The 20,727-nt window shown below is 36.3% G+C and overlaps 1 protein-coding gene across 1 annotated transcript in view; it reads right to left on the bottom strand.

The window, feature by feature from the left end:
* The window catches only part of CNTN5 (contactin 5), a 704,421-nt gene that overhangs the window by 68,699 nt on the left and 614,995 nt on the right, over positions 1–20,727 (bottom strand). The window contains exons 17-19 of the mRNA XM_006833948.1: positions 19,366–19,436; positions 16,872–17,106; positions 6,170–6,279 (exon numbers count right to left, since the gene is read on the bottom strand). Of these exons, the coding sequence (XP_006834011.1) occupies positions 6,170–6,279; positions 16,872–17,106; positions 19,366–19,436 (416 nt within the window). The remainder of the gene's footprint in view (positions 1–6,169; positions 6,280–16,871; positions 17,107–19,365; positions 19,437–20,727) is intronic.

The raw sequence follows: 20,727 nt of genomic DNA, 5'->3' as shown, positions 1-20,727 counted from the left end.
TCCAGCGACTAGTACCTCCTTATAATATGTTCGAAGTATGAGAGACGAAGTTTGGCCATATTGGCCTCCAAGGAGCACTCTGGCTGCACTTCTTCCAGAATGGATCTCTTGGTTCTTTTGGCAGCCCATGGCACTTTCAATATTCTGTAGCATGTACCAATCAGAAAATAATTTCCTTTTATGACTGAAAATATTTAATTGTGTTTTTCATTCAGCACTTGACGAATATTTGGACTATTTCTATTTTATGCTTATTATAAACAACCCTGCTATAAAGAAGTATGCACAAGGTTTTGCATGAACATATACTTTCGGTTATTTTGGGTATATATTTAGTAGTGCATGCAGGGTCGCTATGCATTGGAATTGCCTCCACAACACCAGTGCCACCACCATAGTAACTCTATGTTTACCATTTTGGATAACTGACACAGTTTTCCAAAGTTTATATTTATATTCCCAGCAGCAATGCATGTTGTATCTGCTAAGTATCTAGTATCTAAAATATATAAAGAACTCACATGTCAAAAATAAAAAGACAAATAACCCAATTGAAAAAATTGACAGAGGATTTCAATGGACATTTTTTATAAAATAGTTCCAATTATTTCCAGCCTTTCCCACACTTACTTCTCTGCTCTGTTTTGTTATAGCCATCCCATGGGTGTGAAGGGATATTTCACTGTGGACTTTGTTTGTATTTTCCTAGGACTAATGATGCCAATAATCTTTTCATGTACTCATTGGCCATTTGCAAACTTACTTTATAAAAAATGTCCATTGAAATCCTCTGTCAATTTTTTCAATTGGGTTATTTGTCATTTTATTTTTGACATGTGAGTTCTTTATATATTTTAGATACTAGATACTTAGCAGATGGATGGTTTGGAAATATTTTCTTCCATTTTATGAGTTATCTTTTCACTTACTACTGAATATTTGTGTATGTGTTGTTAAAGTTTTGGTGGCGTAAATGGCTAAGCACTCAGCTGCTAAAGATTGCTGGTTTGAATTCACTCACTGGCTCCGTGGGAGAAAGACCTGGTTTCTGTAAAGATTGTTGTTGTTTTAAGTGCCATTAACTTGGTTCCGACTCATAGCAACCCTGTATAGGGTTTTCAAGGAGCAGCCTGTGGGTTTGAACTGTTAACACTGTGGTTAGCAGCCCAGTGCTCATCCTACAGTGCCATAACAGGAAAAAAAAAAAAAAATCCTATGGAGCAGTTCTACTCTGTCACATAGGGTTGCAATAAAAAAATATCAATTAATAACAACAAAATGTATATAAAAAATACAACTTTAATCATTTTAGCAGTTTTACATGTACAACTCAGTGACATTGATTACATCCACCATTTTGCGTAACCATTACCACTATCCATCTTCATTGTTTCCAGCACCTTTAACTCAGTACCTCTTTCTGCTCCCTCTTACCACTGGTAATCGCTAATAAACTTTGATTTCTCTATATTTTTCTATTCTAGCTATTTTATATAAGGGGGATTAAACAATATTTACTCTTTTGTGACTGATGTTTTTCATTCAGCATAATTTTTTTAAGAGCTTTTTCTTTCAAATGATATATTGTCAAAATGTGGAACAGACCATCAATTACTCATATGCCAATTCAAAATGAAGCTGAAGTGCATGAAAACAGGTCCACAAGAGCCAAAATATGACCTTGAATATATCCCACCTGAATTTAGAGATCATCTGAAGAACAGATTTGATACATTAAACACTAAAGACCAAAGACCAGAAGAGCTGTGGGATGACATCAAGAACATCATACATGAAGAGAGCACAAAGTCATTGAGAAGACATGAAAGAAGGAAAAGATCAAAATGGATGTCAGAAGAGACATTGAAACTTGTTCTCCAGCATAGAGATGCTAAAGCAAATGGAAGAAATGAGGAGGTCCAAGAGCTGAACTGAAAATTTCAAAGATCAGCTCAAGAAAATAAAGCCAAATATTACAACAAAATGTGCAAAGATCTGGAATCAGAAAACCAAAAAGGAAGAACACACTCAGCATTTCTCAAGCTTGGAGAACTGAAGACAAAATTCAAGGTTCAATTTTTCGTTATTGAAAGAATCTCTGGACAAATTATTGAATGATGCAGAAAGCATCAAAAGAAGATGGAAATAATACATAGAATCACTGTACCAAAAGGAAATGGTTAATGTTCAACTGTTCCAAGAAGTAGCATATGATCAAGAGCCAATGATACTGAAGGAGGAAGTCCAAGGTGCATTGAAGGTATTGGCAAAGAACAAGGTACCAGGAATTGATGGAATAAAAATTGAAATCTTTCAAGAAAGTGAGGTGACACAGGAGGCATTCTCTCATCTCTGCCAAGAAATTTGGAAGACAACTATCTGGCTGACTGATTGGAAGAGATCCGTATTTGTTCGCATTCCAAAGAGATCAAACAAAGTATTGCATTAGGCAAACCTGCTGCACAAGAACTTTTTAAAGTGTTGAAGAGTGAAGATGTCGCTGGAAAAGGATATCATATTTGGTAAGGTGGAGGGTCAGACATATTGTCAGGAGGGACCAGTCACTGGAGAAGGATATCGTATTTGGTAAGGTGGAAGGTCAGAGAAAAAGAGGAAGACCCCCAATGAGATGGATTGGCCAAGTGGCACCATCGATGGACTCAAGTGTGGCAACAGTAGTGAGGTTGGCCCAGGATCGGGCGGTGTTTCGTTCTGCTGTGCATAAGGTCACTACAGGTCTGTACCGACTCAATGGCACCTAATAACAACAACAACAATGTCAAACTCAAATCTATATTTCAGATCATATTAATAAAATTTGGTGTATTCTATGAAATAAAAGTTATACTTATGTATATAGAACCTGCCATAGGATTGAACATGATTACATTTTAAGTAATATTGTTATATTTTAAATAATGATGTCATCAACAACAGTCTACATTTGACTGCCAAGTCACATTTATTATTACCATCATTTGATCCTGCAATACATTTTTTAAAAATGTTTTATTGTGAATTATGTGATAGTTTACATGGGAGAACCTTAGCTGGACATTCATCCTAGCATATATCATTTCATTGCCATGGTTACAATCCCCTCCATGCATCATTAACCAACCAAAGGGTATACACTGCATGCCTTCCCCCCTGGTTGTCAGCACCCAGCCCCTCTCCCTCTCTGGGTCTAGAGTTCCGAGCTGCTCCATTTCTCCACATCATCATCTCTGCCTCCGTCTCTGGCATCACTGTGTCTCTGGTAGGGTCCCGCACTCCCCTCTTCTCCCTTGATGGTCCCAGGGGCCTCCGCTCCTGAACTGCAAAGTCAATCACTCCTTTCCTTTTGCTACCAAACTTCTGCCTTTACATTTCCAACCCTCACAGTCAGTCCTCATAGCAATTATTCACTATTGTGCTACAAGAGTGCACTCCTTTCATCAGCTCCGCCCAGACAGATTGGATATTACTCAGTGAAGATTCTACCCTCCTCCACGCCCTTTGGATCAAGGCTCCCTCTTGAAAGCTTGTAAGACAGTCACTTCTTGCCTTTGTAGCCCTCCCGCCTTGGGTAGCCAATGTTCAAGTTGCTCATCCCTGTTTACCCTGTGTATCTAGGGGGTGGGAATGATCCTCACTGTAAAGATTTGTTCCCTCTTTTGAGCTACTGCATCCATAGGTGTAGGTCAAGTTCATCAACTCTTCTTTATTCTTCTAGTTGAGTTCTGATCATCCAGCCATTGAAGCCAGGTCAAGTGGGTATTATCTACAAGTGTGGATGTTTTTGTGCATATCAGTATAAAGTTTAAGATTTTATCCATGTTGTAGTGTGCATTAGGATTTCATTTCTCTTTATCATAGAACAATATTCTACCATTTTCATTGGTTTCTTTTGAAAGTAGTCCATTATTCTTTGTTTTAGTCTGGAAGAACTGATGAAACCAGCCATTTATGGATGATGTTGCTGGTATTTTAAGTACCCCAGTTAAGTCTGTTAGTATCATAGTCACTACAGCATGACAAACTTATAGTCTTGTACTTTTTGAAGGTCAAAAACTATAGCCTTCGATAAGAATTACATCTGAACATGAAAAAACCAAAAAAATTCACAAATGGACCCATAAGCAACATCCCTGGAAACAGCAGTGAAGAAACCAAAAGAAATATTGCAAGCGGGAAATCCATAGCAAAAAACCTCTTTAAAGTTTTAAAAAGAAAAGTTGTCACTTTGATGAGTAAGGTATGCCTGATCTAAGTTATGGTCTTTTCAATCTCCTCATATGCATGTGACATTTAGACAGTGAAAAAGGAAATCAGAAGAATCAATCAATGCATTCAAACTGAGGTGTGGGTAAATGCTACTGAATATACTCGTACTTGAGACTTTCAGAAGAACAAACAAATCAATCTTAGATGAAATTCAAAGAGAATCCTCCTTAGAAGCTAAGATAGAGAAACTGGTTTGCTTATTTGGACATATCATCAGGAAAGATCAATTTCTAGAAAAAGATATCATGTTTGGTGCAGTAGAGAATCAAGGAAAACACATAGTGAGATACACTGATATGCTGTTGTTGAGCCATCAAGTTGGTTCCGACTCATAGTGACCCTACGTAGGGTTTCCGAAGAGCACTTGGTGGGTTTGAACTGCCAATCTTGTGGTTTGCAGTGCAGTACTGATTCTACAGTGCTACAACATGCCAAGGATCATGAAGATGGCACAGCAATTTTGTGTTATATGGTCACCAGAAAGTCACCATGAATTAAAGCTGACTTGAAGACAACTAACAACAACAAAAATCACAATTTGTTGATCCATTCATCTGTAGATGAGCTTTTGGCTTGTTTCCATCTTTTGACTATTGTGAATAGTGTTGCAATGAACATTAGTGGACAAATGTCTATTTCTATTTTTGCTCTCAATGACAGTGCCTTTAGAGATATGGAAGATTTCACTTCTAATAACATAAAATATATGTGTGTTTTCTTTGGTTTGCTTTTTTGGTGTCATATTTAAGAAAAAAAAACAACATTCATTGCCTAATCCAAGGTCATCCAATTTACACTGATAAGAGCTTCTGAGCGTGGCACTATGGGTTAGTGTGCTGGACTCCAAAGTCTATTTGAAGTACAAGGTTGGCAGTTAAAGCTCACCAGCTGCTCACTGGAAACCAAATGTTATGGGTTGGAACCAACTCGATGGCACTTAACAACAACCAAATAGGTCTTTGGTTCATTGTGACTTAACTTTCATTCATGGTGTGATATAGGTATCCAAATTTGTTTTTCATTTTCTTAAATAATCCAATTTGAAATATCCAGTGGTCTCAGGACAATTTGTTGAAAAGATTTTTCTTTCTCCCATGTATAGTCTTGATACCTTTGTCAAATGCAATTAACCATAGATAAATTTATTTCCAGATTGGCCAAGTAAGAAAAGTGTAAAAGTGTTGTACAGAAAGTAGGGATCATTCTAGTGTAGAATATGCGAGTGCAAGAACCACTCACAATTCTTTAGTTCATATGTAACATAAAATTTCATTGAAATCATTAAATTGTTCACACGTACAAACATGGCATGACTATGTTTAATGTAGCAAAATTTAAGAGATAGTCACTTTAATCATGCAAAATAGAGATAGGTCATTAAATTCTGAATGTATTCAGAATTGAACTGTGGAAATAAGTGTGGTGTTGTGGGTTAATGTGCCAGACTGCAAAGCTGTTTGAACTGCAAGGTCGGCGGTTCAAGCTCACCAGCTGCTCCTCGAAAACCCTATCAGGGTCACTATCAGTCGGAACTGACTCAACGGCACTTACCAAGAGCAACAACCAACAAGTATGAAAAGAAAACTTTATTTTTAATGCTAATGCATTAATTGGAAACAAGAAAACAAAAGCATTTTTTTTTTTAAATTGAACACCAGAAAATATCCACCTATGACTCCTTATTTAAAGGTCAATTTTTCATTTATTGTATACATTTGAATGATATCATGGAAACTGCTTACTGGTTCATATCAGTAGAAAAATAGATCTCATGCTTCTTTTATTACAGAGCATTTTTTCAAAGGAATATAATTCAGTTGAAGTGTCACCAAGCCACCTTGTAGGAAAATTCCGTGTCAGCAGAAAGAAACAAGAGGCTTATTTTCAAGAAGTCTATTCATACCTCAAATCCCTGTGGTCTTCCTAAACTCTCTTTAGCATGCTTCCATGCAACAAGAATCTCTGATACTGATACACTTGTAGCCTTGACATCTGTGGGAGCAGCACTGGGTTCTGTGTGAAGAAAAATGGGATAATATATGGTGAATGTAACAAGTTAGGTTGGTCAGAGCATTGCAACTGAATCTGTCAGGTGCTAACTTCCTTCTAGTTTATTTTTGAAATAAAGTACTGTGGTAGTTACAGCAAACACAACAAGTTAAAGGATGACAGTTTTGGATTTCTGTACTTGGATAAGTCTCAATACCTTATCAAGACAAAGAAGACCTTTAATCTTGGGTTAGCTAGGACATTTCTAGAGAATTCAAATCATCTGATGGTATTGTCAACCTAGTACAATGATCAAAAGAACAGGCTTTGTAGTCTAGGTCAATCATTTCTTTTTGCACTTGATTAAATATATATATATATATATGTTTAGACTTCAACAGGACTCCTGGTGTGGTGCTGTAGGGTCAGTAATGGAGTGCAAACCACAAGGTCGGCAGTTCAAACCTACCAACAGCTCCTCACAAACCCTATACAGGGTCTCTATGAGTTGAACTAGACTTCATGGCAATTAGCAACAACAACAACATACTTCAGCAAGTTGCTTTGCTGCTCTATAAGCCCCACCTCTACCATCTGTATTATTTAATAATAAGAGTATTTACCACAAAGATATTTAAAGTTAGTTTTAATGGAATAATACATATGATATGTTTAGCTTTGTGCTTGGTACTTAAAATATTCACCAAATGTCATTTACTGTTGTTATTTTAATTATATTTTTTTTATTTACCCTGTGATGGTACAAATAGAGTTAAAGGCTTATTAGATTTTTTTTGGTCATTCCAAGTACAAAACTCAATTTCCATGTTTATATAAAAAGATGTTATGAGTCATGATATTTAAAGGATATGCACTGACTTTTAAGATATGTACAGGTCAGACAGGAAAGTCTTGAAGGTCCTAGTACTGTTGCTCAAAACTACTTTTTCATCTGTTTTCACGTTCAGTGACATTTCTTACTATTTTTTTCAATGAAATACACAGTGTCTGACTGGCATGCATCAGGAGGTTTACTTTATTTTAGGGTGCACTCTACAAAAGGAACAACATATTTCTAGCTCTGACATTACTGAATTGTAAGTACTGTGTCACAAATACACTTTGGATGAAATGGCAGAATAAAATCCACATTATAGTTCAAACACTTTCGTACACATTTAATTAGGAAAAAAAATAACAAAAACAACTCATGATAGGAACTTTGATATAAATCCTATATCACTAGTAAGAGCTTAGTCTTACCTTTTGAAAAGGTTTTTAAATTTAGAAAACTATATAGTGGTGACAGAGTTCTAATTAAGATTTTTCTCCTAAAAAGACTTAACTGGAGTTCTATTGTGGTGTTGTAGGATAAACACTGGGCTGCTAACCTCAAGGTCAGTGGTTCAAACCCACTAGCTGTTCTTCAGAAACCTCTAGAGGTTCTATGAGTTGGAATTGACTTGATGGCACTTAACAACAACAAAATACTTGACTACAGACATTGAACAACTTACAATTATCTTCTGAGATCCTTCTTTTTCTAATGGAAAATGACCACTTCTATTTCTAGAAAGCCTGATTTGTATTATTAATAGAAAAATATTTATCAAACTCATATAATACCATTACTACAGAAAAAAACCACAAAAGGTGTTTTTTCAAAGGTATAGGTTTGCACTAAGCAATTATTTTCTTTCGGCAAAGCCTTTATTACAATCACATGCTTCCATTGGGTTAAGTCAAAGTGATTTGCAAATTCACATTAATCTTGACACAGAAGTTGAAATTAATTGTTGTTATAGTATAAATTGTAATTTTTTATTCTGCCACACTTTGAATATTTTTTACTATTTTGCTCAGGGTTTACCTCATCCCACTTTCCAGCTCCCAATTATTTACATATTTATCAAGTTAAAAAGATAAACTTGGAGAACAGTGTCTACTTCTGTTTCATTTTACAATCTGTTTAGGAGACTTTCAATAACATTTTTTTCCATTGCTATTCGGTAGGAGTTAAATTTCTTGATTTGCAGGTAAACAAAAGGACATGCAGATGTTCTTAAACTGTATACAACCTGATCTTCAGGATTTAGGATACAATTTATTTCAAAGTGAACCTCACTTTGGATATCATTTCCTATTCAGTAGCAGTTTTGTTTATCTTCAGAATGAATGCATTGCAGAGATTTGCGTGCCAAATACCTTCTTTTAGCTTTTATATTATTGAAGCAATTACATCTTAGTCAAAGAAGATTGCAGGGGGAAAATAATTTCAGAAGCACAAAATATGTGGTTGGGTGGCAGCCTTTATATCTGTCTCTAGAGACAAGAATGATTTCTTGATCAGCTTTACTGACACTATACAAGTTTAAGTATTTCTCAAATAGAAACAAGAAATTTCTAAAAGAAGTTAACAAAAAAATTTCAGAACCCTTTCCAAACTTCCCAAACACTCTAACCGCTACTTAAAAACTCTTGAGAGTTTATCAGGGTTAGAGCTGCATCTAGTTGAATAAGAGTGAGTGAGACAAACAAGAAATAAAGAGGCTTTTTTTGTTGTTGTTGTTTCACCTTCGGATGTACACAGAACCAGACTAGACCTCTGATGATATGAATTAGAAATGTAAGCACGTAAAAAAAAAATGACCTCAGTCAGATGAAGTAGGTATTGCTTATACCCTACTGAACATTCACATGCAGGTCAAAAAGTTTGTCTTCAGGCAAGAACAACGTATTGTATGAAATAATGTCTGGTTTGGATTGAAATGAGCTGTTCTGTCTAGGCATCGCATTGTACCTGAACACTGGAAATGTCATAACTAAATGTAATTTAGGAAAATTATTTGGATCAAGGATCACAAATGAATGGAAAATATTCATGTTTTGTTTACCTACCTAAACAAATCTAGTCAAACATTTAAATTCTAATATGTCACATCAACATAGGAATTTTTGGCTTTCCTTGAAAATATACCAAACCTGAATTCTTGACTGTAAATTGTCATATGATGAATAGCAGTTGGCTCCATTGGTCAGAGAATGTGTTTTCAGCTTGCCAAGTCCCTACCTTTCTCTAATGTCTCACACTGACTGGGATAGTCACTTATTTATATTTCTAGCCTGAACCCTATCAGCTTTTGAGTTATGGACGTGTGGTTTAATTCTATGCTCTCATTCTGAAGATAAGAAAAGAGGCATGTACAGAATTGATTCATTTAAATTCTACTTCTGGGGTCTGACAGAGCCCTCACTAGAACTCAGCCCTCAAGTGCTAGTTCCTTTGCTGTATTTAAGATGGCACAAAGAAGGAAACTGGATCATTCTTCCTCTCTTAGAGTAAGTTTTGAGGTAAAGAGATTTTACAGGGAATTTATGCCAGGAGGCTGCAAAAAGTTCATGGAAAAACGGAATTAAAAATTAATGCAATTTGTCCACAAGCTTTTTGAAACACTTCATATAAATCATTCTTTTATTGCCCAATTGCCACCAAATAATTGATAGAGGAATGGGTGGATTAAGATTAGAAACAAACAAAAAGGTGTAAATAACACAGGTGAGGGCAAGAACTCAAGCTAATAAGAATAATTATTATTGAGGATTAGCTGTGTGCCAAGCCCTGTTCTGAACTTTATGTTGTTGTTGTTGTTAAGTGCCGTCGAGTCGTTTTCGACCCATAGCGACCCTGTACAGGGTTTCCGAGGCTGTAAATCTTTACAGGAGCAGAATGCCTCATCTTTCTCCCGCGGAGCGCCTGGTAGTTTCAAACTGCTGGCCTTAAGGTTCGCAGTCCGATTCGTAACCACTACGCTACCAGAGCTCCTTTCTGAACTTTATAAGCATTAATTAATCCTGCCATCAACCTTACTGGACTCTTGGTGTGGCACTGTAGGCTCAGTCCTGGACTTTGAACCACAAAGTCAGCAGTTCAAATGCACCAGCTGCTCCTTGTAAACCCTATACAGGGTCTCTATGCGTCAGAACTGACTCGACAGCACTTAACAAAAACAAAGCAACCTTATTATTACATGACTATTTTTCAAATGAGGAAACTGAGGGACAAAGAGGTTAAGCATCTTGTCTAAGGTCACACAGTTGCTAAATGGTGGAAAAAGGATTTGAACTCTGGGAGTTCAATGCTATTACCCTATTCTGCTTCTGTGCCATTGATCTTCCCCATTTCTCACCAAATCAAACTATGGCTCACAAATATGGGTGCTGTGGTCCCTACTTGGGCTCTCTACTTCTATGTCTTGCTAAATACTACCTTGCATCTCTATAACTTTCCTGATCTTTAAGCCAGTATGTTTCTTGTCATTCTCACAGCTGCCTATTGCAGTCCTGTAATTTGATGACATTTTAGGGACCTTTTGTGAGATTGTACTAGCATTTGTCTAATAGACTCAAAGACCGAAGAGGGTCTATCTATTTTTTCTTTAATTTATCATGATGTTAATTAGGGCATGTATAACTTAACTCCCATTTTGGGCTATGAAGTGGGCAGGCTGGTTGATATAATTCTGTTTCTGTTAGATTAAACATTTTGAACAGCACTGCCATGTTCATGAATTTAGATGATACATTTGGATTAAGTGACCTAGCAGCTGGTGTTCTCCAAGTAATATGGGGGGGGGGCTGTGCTTGTAATATTGATCATACATCTGACTTTCCAGGAGGGGTGGGATATAGCATTAATCAAAGGAGAGTTTAATAAACTCCTTGCGAGAAGGGTTATGGTTTCATTATTTAAAAATTCAGTAAAGGCAGCTACAGTTGAACTTTTATAGGCGCTAATCCAAATGGATCATCTGGCAAAGACAGGAAATTATTCCTTGTATTTTATAACTAATATGCCAATTTATTAATTTTCAAGTTCACATAAATCCCACTAAGTTCAGCTTCAGCAAAGAACTGATGTGGAGACTAATACCTCATGAACGCTGAGTTTTAATTTGAGCTGTGGTAGTTCCATTTGCAAGGGAATAATTGCATATCATTTTCTTCAAATGAGGAGAGACTTTTGTTTATTAATAAAAATAAAATCAATACAATTTTACATACAAGGCAAAAGAAAAAATCAAATAGAAAAAGCTAAAGTCCATGACAAATCTTTTAACCTATAATGAATCTATATTTAATTTTCTCTGTTTTTCTATTAGTTGCAATTGTAAGCTCATATTCTCTCCCCTTAAAAAACTGCAGCAACTAGGACTAAGTGGAAAACTCAAACATAAATTAGACCATTATGTAACTCTAGAACTATGGATGTGAATGCTGATTTGATTTTTTGTCTTGAAAAACATTATATTAGTTATGCCATGTATTTTGATGTATTAGGTTGGGATTTTTTTTCTATTTCTTGAAAATATTAGGATTATATTCAAGATGAGAGAGAAAGAAAAGGGTCTGGGGAATGCTCATAAATTCTTTTGGAAATATGTTCTGAATGTGACTGTCGTCCATTATTGATGTCTCAATCAAAAGTAGGTTGAGAATACTGTGAGGTGTTCCTTGCAAGTCTATGTGCTCTATGCTTGCCTCAGAACAAGAATTCTGGGGGCTTCATTTGATGCAGCATCTGGCACATTTTTTTCTGGCTTGGTGTCAGCTGTGGAGGGTGACCACTTTTCCATGGTGTTCTGGGCATATTCCTAGTATTCTGGTCTGAAAAGAATGGTGACCTAAGCAGGAAAAGAGGACCTGACTCATCCATCTTGTTCTTTAATTTATCTAAGAGAATCGGGGCACTTTGACATGACAAGCAGGTGGACTGGTTAATGGAAGAGCAAAGAAGCAAAATTTGTTTAATGAAGAAATACAACTTGAATCAGATCAGCTGGACTTTTGGGAAGGGTATACTGACAAAGGAGTTCTGGTGTGGTGCTGCAGGATAAGCACTGAACTGCTAACCACAAAGTTGGCAGTTCCAGTCACTAGTTACTCCTTGGAAATGTTACACAGGGTTGCTATGAGTCACAAACAATTCATTGGCACTTAACAACAACAATAATGATAAAGTTATTCTGTGAATCTATATAAGTAAGCATCTATAGAGATAGTAGAAATGAATCTGTGCTGGTATGAGTACAATATGTAATGTTAGACATTTACTATAGCCTTTGACTCAAAAAATGATTTAATTTTTGAAATTTCCAATCCTTGCTAGGTAAAACAATTTGCCAAGTGGATGAAAAATAAGTGGATCTATTATTGCTGCCTATCCTAGAACAATTGTTTAAACAGATACTTTAGCATATAGGTTAATTGAAAGAGACCTGGTGGTGCAAAAGTTAAGCACTCAGTTGATAACTGAAAGGTCAGAAGTTTGAAACCACCAGCTGTTCTGTGGGAGAAAGACTTGGTGATCTGCTCCTATAAAGATTACTGTCGTTGTTGTGTTGTTAAGTGTCATGAAGTCGGTTCCCACTCATAGCAACCCTGTATAGGGTTCCTGTAGAGCAGCTAGTGAGTTTGAACCACGAACCTTGCGATTCAAATTGATCTTGAGGTCTAGTGCTCATCCTACAGTGCCACACCAGGACTGTAATCCTGTAAAGGTTACAACGTAGAAAACCCTATAGGTCAGTTTTACTCTGACATACTGAATCACTATGAGTTAAAAATCACCTTGACAGCACCTAGTGATGATGGAAGAACAAATGGGCATACTCTCAATTTTCTTCTACTTCAAGATCTTCAGTTTTTACATTAGAGGAAGTTAAGGCTAAGAACTCAGATTCTGCTGTCTCCCGGGAAATGCTCTTCTTTTCCATTGTCTTGCCTTTCTCATTCTACACAATATAGTCACACTTAAACATAAAGTTCCAAATGAGTAAAATTAATGAGTGAGCAAATCCCAAATATATGTTTCAATTTATTTGTCAGAACAAAATCAAACTCTTCCCAGATTTAATTTGCCTAGTTTCTTTAATATTTAAGTGTAGCAAAATAAATGAAGTGTTACTATGAAATATATTACAGCAACAACCTAATTGTCTTTGAAAGAAAATATACATATTTCCTATGTAGTTTGAAAGAGAAATCTCCAAAGGCAAGCTATTTCTAGCTGAAGGGTGCCCACTGTGGCAGCTGCTATAATTTAATTTAAAAGCAAAGGGTGTCAAGAAACCATAAAGCTGAATTTCTTAAAGGCAGTATCGGTGTGATATCATACAAAGGATGTTCACAAACTTCTACAATTCATCTCAATAGTATCTTTGGGGCTATGTACTTAATAATTGATAATTGGAGTCCTGGTGTGGCACTGTAGGTTAATGCGCCAGACTGCAAAGCCATTTGAACTGCAAGGTTAGCAGTTCAAGTTCACCAGCTGCTCCTCGGAAACCCTATACAGGGTCGCTATGGGTTGGAATCAACTTGATGGCACTTAACAACAACTTGATAATTAGGTTGAAGCAATGTTAAAGTAACAAAAACAGGCACTTTCTCAATATAATATGTACTTCAACATGCACATAACCCAAGCCATAATATTTTAAATAGCCTCACATGCATGAGAAAGTTAGCCAGTGGATCAGGAAGACCATAGAAGAATTGATGCATTTGAGATGTGAAATTTGTTATTAAAAGTACCACAGACTACCAGAAGAACAAGCAAATCTGTGATGGAAGAAGTACAGCCAGAAAGCTACTTAGAAGCCAGGATGGTGAGATTTTGTCTTTCGTGCTTTGGACATGTTCTAAGGCAGGATCAGTCCCTGGAGAAGGACATCATGCTTGGTAAAGTAGAGGGTCTGTGAAAAAGAGGAAGACCCGCCACAAGATAGACTGACACAGTGGCAGCAACAATGGGATCAAGTGTAACAATTTTCTGGACGATCCACGACAGGGCAGTGCTCTGTTGTGTTTTTTATGGCGTTGCTATGAGTGAGAATTAACTCTAAGGCACTTAACAACAATGACTTCTAGACAAATGTGTACATGTCTTGATAGTTATAATAAATGCCTATGTCATATATGTACTACTGTGCCATTATACACCTCACAGTGCAATTGCTTTGTAAACAAGGGGAACATGTGTTGCATTCGCTGTCCAATTGGGATATCTGAACTCTGTAATACCTGTATGGGGCCATGGACATATATGTGCTCAGACATTGCCTGAATGAATGTGTTAGGGGACTGTATAGAGCCATGAACTTTGGAGTCATACAGACGGGTTCAAATCTTTGCTGTCACTTGTTAGTGGTGTGAATTTGAAGATGTTACTTAACTTCTCTGAGCTTCAGTTTCCTTCAAAATAGAAGGGGGCTTGAAATTCCTATGCCACCTTTGATTAGACTTAAATTAGAAAACATAAGTAATATGGCACACTGTCTATAACTGAAAACATTTCAGATACTTGAGATGGTATACATGAATTCCTATGATTCCTGGTCATTGGTCGTCCTATCATAGTCCTGGTTTTCTTTTAGCAGATAGACTTTTTGCTTCTGCTACAAAATTCAGATCTATTTTACAAAACTACAAGACAGCTTGCATTGAAAAACTACACTTTACTTAAGAAAATACTTATTTTCATCAATATACAAAATACCTTGTTTATTTTCCCCTGTGAAGTAACAGCACCAAAATGAATAATAATTATCATGAGCTACTCAAGTTACATATGTAGGAACTAAAGAGGTAAAAGTGTCAGTTCACCCGACAGTGTTTATTCAGAATGTCAAATGAGTGTTGACTTGGTGAAATAATTTCTTAGTCATTTGTCAGATTCAGGGAATATAAAGCACACTGTGTTTCTCATAAGAGGAAAAACTAACTTTTAGGAATTAGTTTCTCTCAATAAAGAAATTTCATTTTTGTATTAGAATTTAAGAGTCCAAGATTTTGATGTAGAAGCTGGGTTTTCATCTCACTATTGACTGGTGTGGCACTGTAGAATAAGCACTGGGCTGCTAACCACAAGGTTGGTTGTGCAAACTCACCAGCTGCTCCTTGAAAAACCTGTATAGGGACGCTATGAGTAAGAACCAACTCAACAGCACTTAACAACAACATTGACTGTGGCAGTGGTGGTTATGAGTCAGTTTGGACTCATAGCAAACCTGCATAGGGTTTTGGAGGCTGTAAGTCTTTACAGGAGCAGAAAGCCTCACCTTCCTCCTGCGAAATGGGGGATACTTTTGAATTGCTGACCTTGAGGTTAGCATCCTGACTTGTAATCACTAGCAAATAACAGGTAAACAGTTTATTCATATGTTGCTTTTAGGTGTGATCCAGTCAATTCCTACTCATAGTAATTCCATGATAACAGAAATTCCCCAAGGCTGGAATTGGTAGGAGAGCAGAATGTCAAATCTTTCTTCAGTGGAGTGACTGGTGGGTTCCAACCACTAACATTACAGTTAGCAGCTGAGCACTTAACACATTGCATTAAGACTTCCTTACTCATCTGTAAAACAGATGTAGATATATTGCCTACCAGGTGTTGAGTACTGGCTAGTTTTAGCTTGCACATTCAATGAGATCATGTATTTGAAGGCAGGATTCTATTGAAAAATCCAAGATTTCATGATTGGGCAGACCTGGTATTAATATAATAATTAAACATAAGCTGTATGACTTGAGCAAGATTTGTAACTTTTCTGAGTCTCAATTTCTCCTTCTGCACAATGGAGATAACAATGTCTATTAGACATGATTGTCATGAGGATTTAATGATGTCATTGTGTAACAAGCTTCCCCCCACCCCCCCAAAAAAAGAAAGCACATTCTGATACCGTTCTTATCAACACAATTCATTATATACAGGCTTAGAAATAAATTACATTTATTGGTTCCCAAAGTGAAATCTTTAAGGAGCTCTGGTACTGTAGTGGTTAGCAGTTCGAAACTACCAGCTGTTCTGTGGGAGAAAGATGAGGCTTTCTGCTTCCGTAAAAATTTACAGCCTCGGAAACCCTGTACAGGGTCGCTACGAGTCGGAACCAACTCCACAGCACATACCAACATAAATTTATTTCACATAATATTTAAATGTTGTTGTTGTTGTCAGGTGCCATCAAGTCGGAACGGACTCATAGCGACCCCCTGCACAGTAGAACGAAACAATGTCCGATCCTGGGCCAACCTCACTACTGCTGCCACACTTGAGTCCATCAATGGTGCCACCTGGCTGATCCATCTCATTAGGGGTCTTCCTCTTTTTCTCTGACCCTCCATCTTACCCAGCATGACATCTTTGTCCAGCGACTGTTCCCTCCTTACAATATACTGGGTTAAATATAAAATTAGCTAAATTTCATACCACAAAGAATTAATGAAATGATTATATAGGAAATAAAATATACAGCAGGCATCACTAGTAGTGATTATCATGGAAAGATGTTTTACTTTATAGGATCAGAGCGTGAAGAACATAAATCAGCCCATATGAAAGGATCTGCTATTTTTCTTTTATAAATAAAAAATTCAGAAATCTGAGAAAACACTTGGGAGAATATATACCAATAAAAAGTAGTTAGACCACAAGTGAGTTTCATCTTGTCTTTGGACTATCTATGCTTTCTAATTTATGTACAATAATCTGTCATTCATATAACAAATGAAATATTAAAATGTTGAATAAAAATAAGTGTGATATAGAAACTAACCTCCTTCAGCTGAGCAGATGACCACAATTTGACTAAAAGGCCCATCCCCTTTATTGTTATAAACGCCAACCTTCACTTCAAAGGGAGTAAGAGGAGGGACACTTTCATCTCGATAAATGAATTTTGAAGCTTCAGAGGATGTCACCATTTTCTCCTTCCAGCCACGTGTTCCATTGGGTCTGAAAGCCACAATATAACCAAAGCCTTCTCCATTCTGAAACTCTTCAGACACTGGCTAAAGAAGAGAAGAGCTATGAATTGTCAACAAAATGACATTCTTGAAAAATAAAACCCAACAACTTCAAATCTTTAATTATTTTTTCTTATGGATAACTAGAGAAACAAAGGCTTTCAAACATTTTGACTGCTTTGCAAAGCAACATAGCAAATCACATTGGCAATCTTTGGGATCCTAAAAGTTAAAAAAAAAAAAAATAAATAAATTAAATGACATCAGTTGGCATTTAGAAAAACTATCAAGAGTATTGGAAACTCTTCAAGTGAAACAAATTTGCTCCAATTAGTTATATATATGAAATGAAGGTCTTGGGATTCCACAGTAGAATTTCACATTCTGGGTAAACTGTCATATGGTCTGGTGACTGAGAAAATCTTGTCACTGGGAATACTCTGCAGTGTGCTTTGTACAGCAAATATTGGATATATTAATGTAACTTTTTTTTCAAGTTTTTAAAAAAGTTTTTTGTTCTTTACTAACATGGGAGACCTGGTGTAGGACTGTGGGTTAATGCACTGGACTGCAAGGTTGGTTTGAACTGCAAGGTCAGCAGTTCAAGTTCATTAGCTGCTCCTCAGAAACCCTAGACAGGGTTGCTATGAGTTGGAACCAACTCAACAGCATTTAACAACAACAGCTGCATGCTATTTATTCTAGAAACATTTTGTGTTATATATGCTATAAACTTTGCATGTTTAAAATTAAGTAAAGAGCCAGGATAGGTTTACACAAAAAGTAGTAAACTTGAGATTGAAAATGAGTAGAAAAAGGTAAAAGCACCACTGAGCAAAATATATGTATATTTAATAGCGAGCAGTCAATTTCCTGAAAGTAGGAATCAAATATACACTACAGAAAGAAGTAATGGTGATTGAATAGCTAGTCATGGATTAACCTAGTTACCAGTAACTGACTAGCACAGTGCTTGACACACAATAAATACTCAATAAATATTTGTTAAATAAATACATTTTTCTTTGATTTTCTATTTTAGAATAAAAGTGCATTGGGTGGAGAAAGAGAGACAGACTATTAAGTCAAAACATAATGAAGGCCATTCTATTTTGGCAAATCTGATCGCAGTGAAGGTCAGGCTTTATATCTCTATGGAAAAACAGCAACAACAATTACAAAAATAAGACATCAAGATTTATTGAGGAAAATAGGAATGGGCTAAAGAACAGGAAAGAGGATGTGATCATCAAAGATTTCTTACTAGGAAAGTTTTTTTTCCCCTCCTGTACATTTTATCACCATTCTTAGAGACAGAGATTTGTTCAGTTTTCTAAAAGTCATTTTTGTTTCTGTTGCTGTTGCGTTGACTCCAGCTCATGGTGACCCCATGGGTTTCAGGATAATACTCTGTTTCATTGCCAATTCAATGGCTTATTTAAAAAAAAAAAAAAATTACCAAGCTTTTCTTCTGAGGTGTCTATGGATGGACTTGAAGATCCATCCTTTTGTTTAGTTGCCAAGAACAGTAATTGTGTGCACCATCCATGGACTTCTGTAAGCTACATAGATATACTTGACAAGAGGGTTGCTTAGCATTAATACTGTTATGGAAAACACATGTATCCCTCACATCCCTCTACCATATACTTCTTTCTTGACAAAAGAAACTTTAGAGGTTATATGGTGCAATACATGAAAGTTTATAAAATATGTATTCAAAGTCTCAATTCTACTCTGCCCCAGTTTTGCAATTTATAAAATGAGAAATATTATCATCACTCATTGTATTGTTTTCTGGATTAGATGAGATAGGGTCTTCTTGGTGGTAATTTTAGGATAGCAGGTCTCCAGGTTGTTCTTCCATGCCACCCTTGGGTAGTTCAAACCGACAACTGTTTGTGATACCAAGGACCTCCCTCCATCCAGGGCTGACGATCCTTTCCATAGGTGTTACTCTCCAAATAAGTTAAGAGTGCTTCTTTAATTTTGCAATATTTAAATTTCACATTAAATTACACAAACACCTTAAGTTATCCATGATAGTATATGTTTCAATAATTCAAAGTTAATTCTGAAACACCCTGTAGGAAAACAAACATCAGACTTGAAGAAAAGTCAACTGGGACCACTATGAAAATGAGACGTTCATTTGACAATACTCATCTTACAGAAGCATGTTCAGAGTGTTTCTTAACCTCATTCAAAAGAAATTATGTGGCCCCTCTGTACCAAGTACATAGTTTACGTGTAACCTTATTCTCTAAGAATTCAATAAATTCTGTCATGTAAAGGTTGTCTTACCTCCCAGGCAATGACTAACTCGTGTCTCCTTCCACTTCTTCCACTGACGTTAGTAGGTGCAGTCTTTGGAACTACAGACAGAAATAGGTCAAGAGTGAAGAAAATAAGAACATATGTTGTTTAACTGCTCATACAATAAGAACACATCATCACTCTGCTCAGGCTGGGAAAAGTCAAGTAAAAAGTTTGTTTGAAGTTATAGTGATAATATTAAATGTTGAATAAATCAAGTGTTAACAGATACCCTGCTCTCAGTCTATGTGGGGCAGTTTGATATATATTTTTTCATGGATACATACTGCACTCCCAAACTAGTCCTATGTAATTGCTCTATGATAAGAATTTCAAAAGCATGATAAATGCTATAGTTATTGACATCTACTACTCTTTAGTCAAGTATTATTCTTCAAATTACTCTTCTATGCTTTGATAATGATAAAGAGTCCTATAATGATGGGACTCTTTCCTGCCATCCCAGGGTTTCTAGGGCCACAGACAAGGTTGATGCTAGAATTTCTGTTTCATCAGAATTCACAAAAAAATCCAGTTTTTTTTTTTTAAATTAGTAATAGTTCCATGGAGTGAGAACCTACTTAAATGAATAAACATTTTTTTTTAATGTCAAAAATGAATTTCTCTGAAAACTGCAAAATATATAGGCATCCAATGAAACTTTTTCAAATGAATAACTATTAAAAGAATAAATGTGTCAAAGGAATAAATTTCCCCTTCATTGCACCAAACCACAAAATCTGCAGTTGAAAGGGAACATTTTCAAATGAAGAAAACTATGAAAAGAAATCATTTTCCAGGCTATGAGCTTGCATTAGCAATTTTACACTTCAGCGTTGCCTTTATATCCCAGCATATAGTTTTTAAATGATATTGATATACTCATAACAGTAAATTCACTGCAATATATTACCTACTTGGATGAAAGGTTATTAATTACTGGTTGCTATTCACAGAGCATTTTATATACCAGAAAAACAGATGCAGGCTTTATGTGCTATCAGAAAGGGAAAAAATAATTCTACTTGGGAAAGGATGCAGGAGAGAAAGCAAAGTATATGACTATGTAACTGACCCATTGGAATAAGTGGCTTTTAATCACCAGAATCCAAACACTAACGTTCTTGGACACCTCGCTCAATGAGCATTTCTTTTGCTCACGCACATGCTGTTTTTGTTAAGTGCCATTGAGTCAGTTAGGACTCATAATGACCCTGTACAGGGTTTTCAAGGAGCAGCTGGTGGGTTTGAACCACTAAACTTGTGGTTAAGCAGTTCAATGCTTATCCTACAACGCCATGCCAGGACTCCCAAGCATCTGTAGAGGGGTGTGTGTAGCTGTATCCACCT

This window comes from Chrysochloris asiatica, unplaced genomic scaffold, assembly GCF_000296735.1.
Source record: "Chrysochloris asiatica unplaced genomic scaffold, ChrAsi1.0 scaffold00008, whole genome shotgun sequence".
Classification (NCBI taxonomy): domain Eukaryota; kingdom Metazoa; phylum Chordata; class Mammalia; order Afrosoricida; family Chrysochloridae; genus Chrysochloris; species Chrysochloris asiatica.
This window is presented reverse-complemented; position numbering and strand designations above follow the sequence as displayed.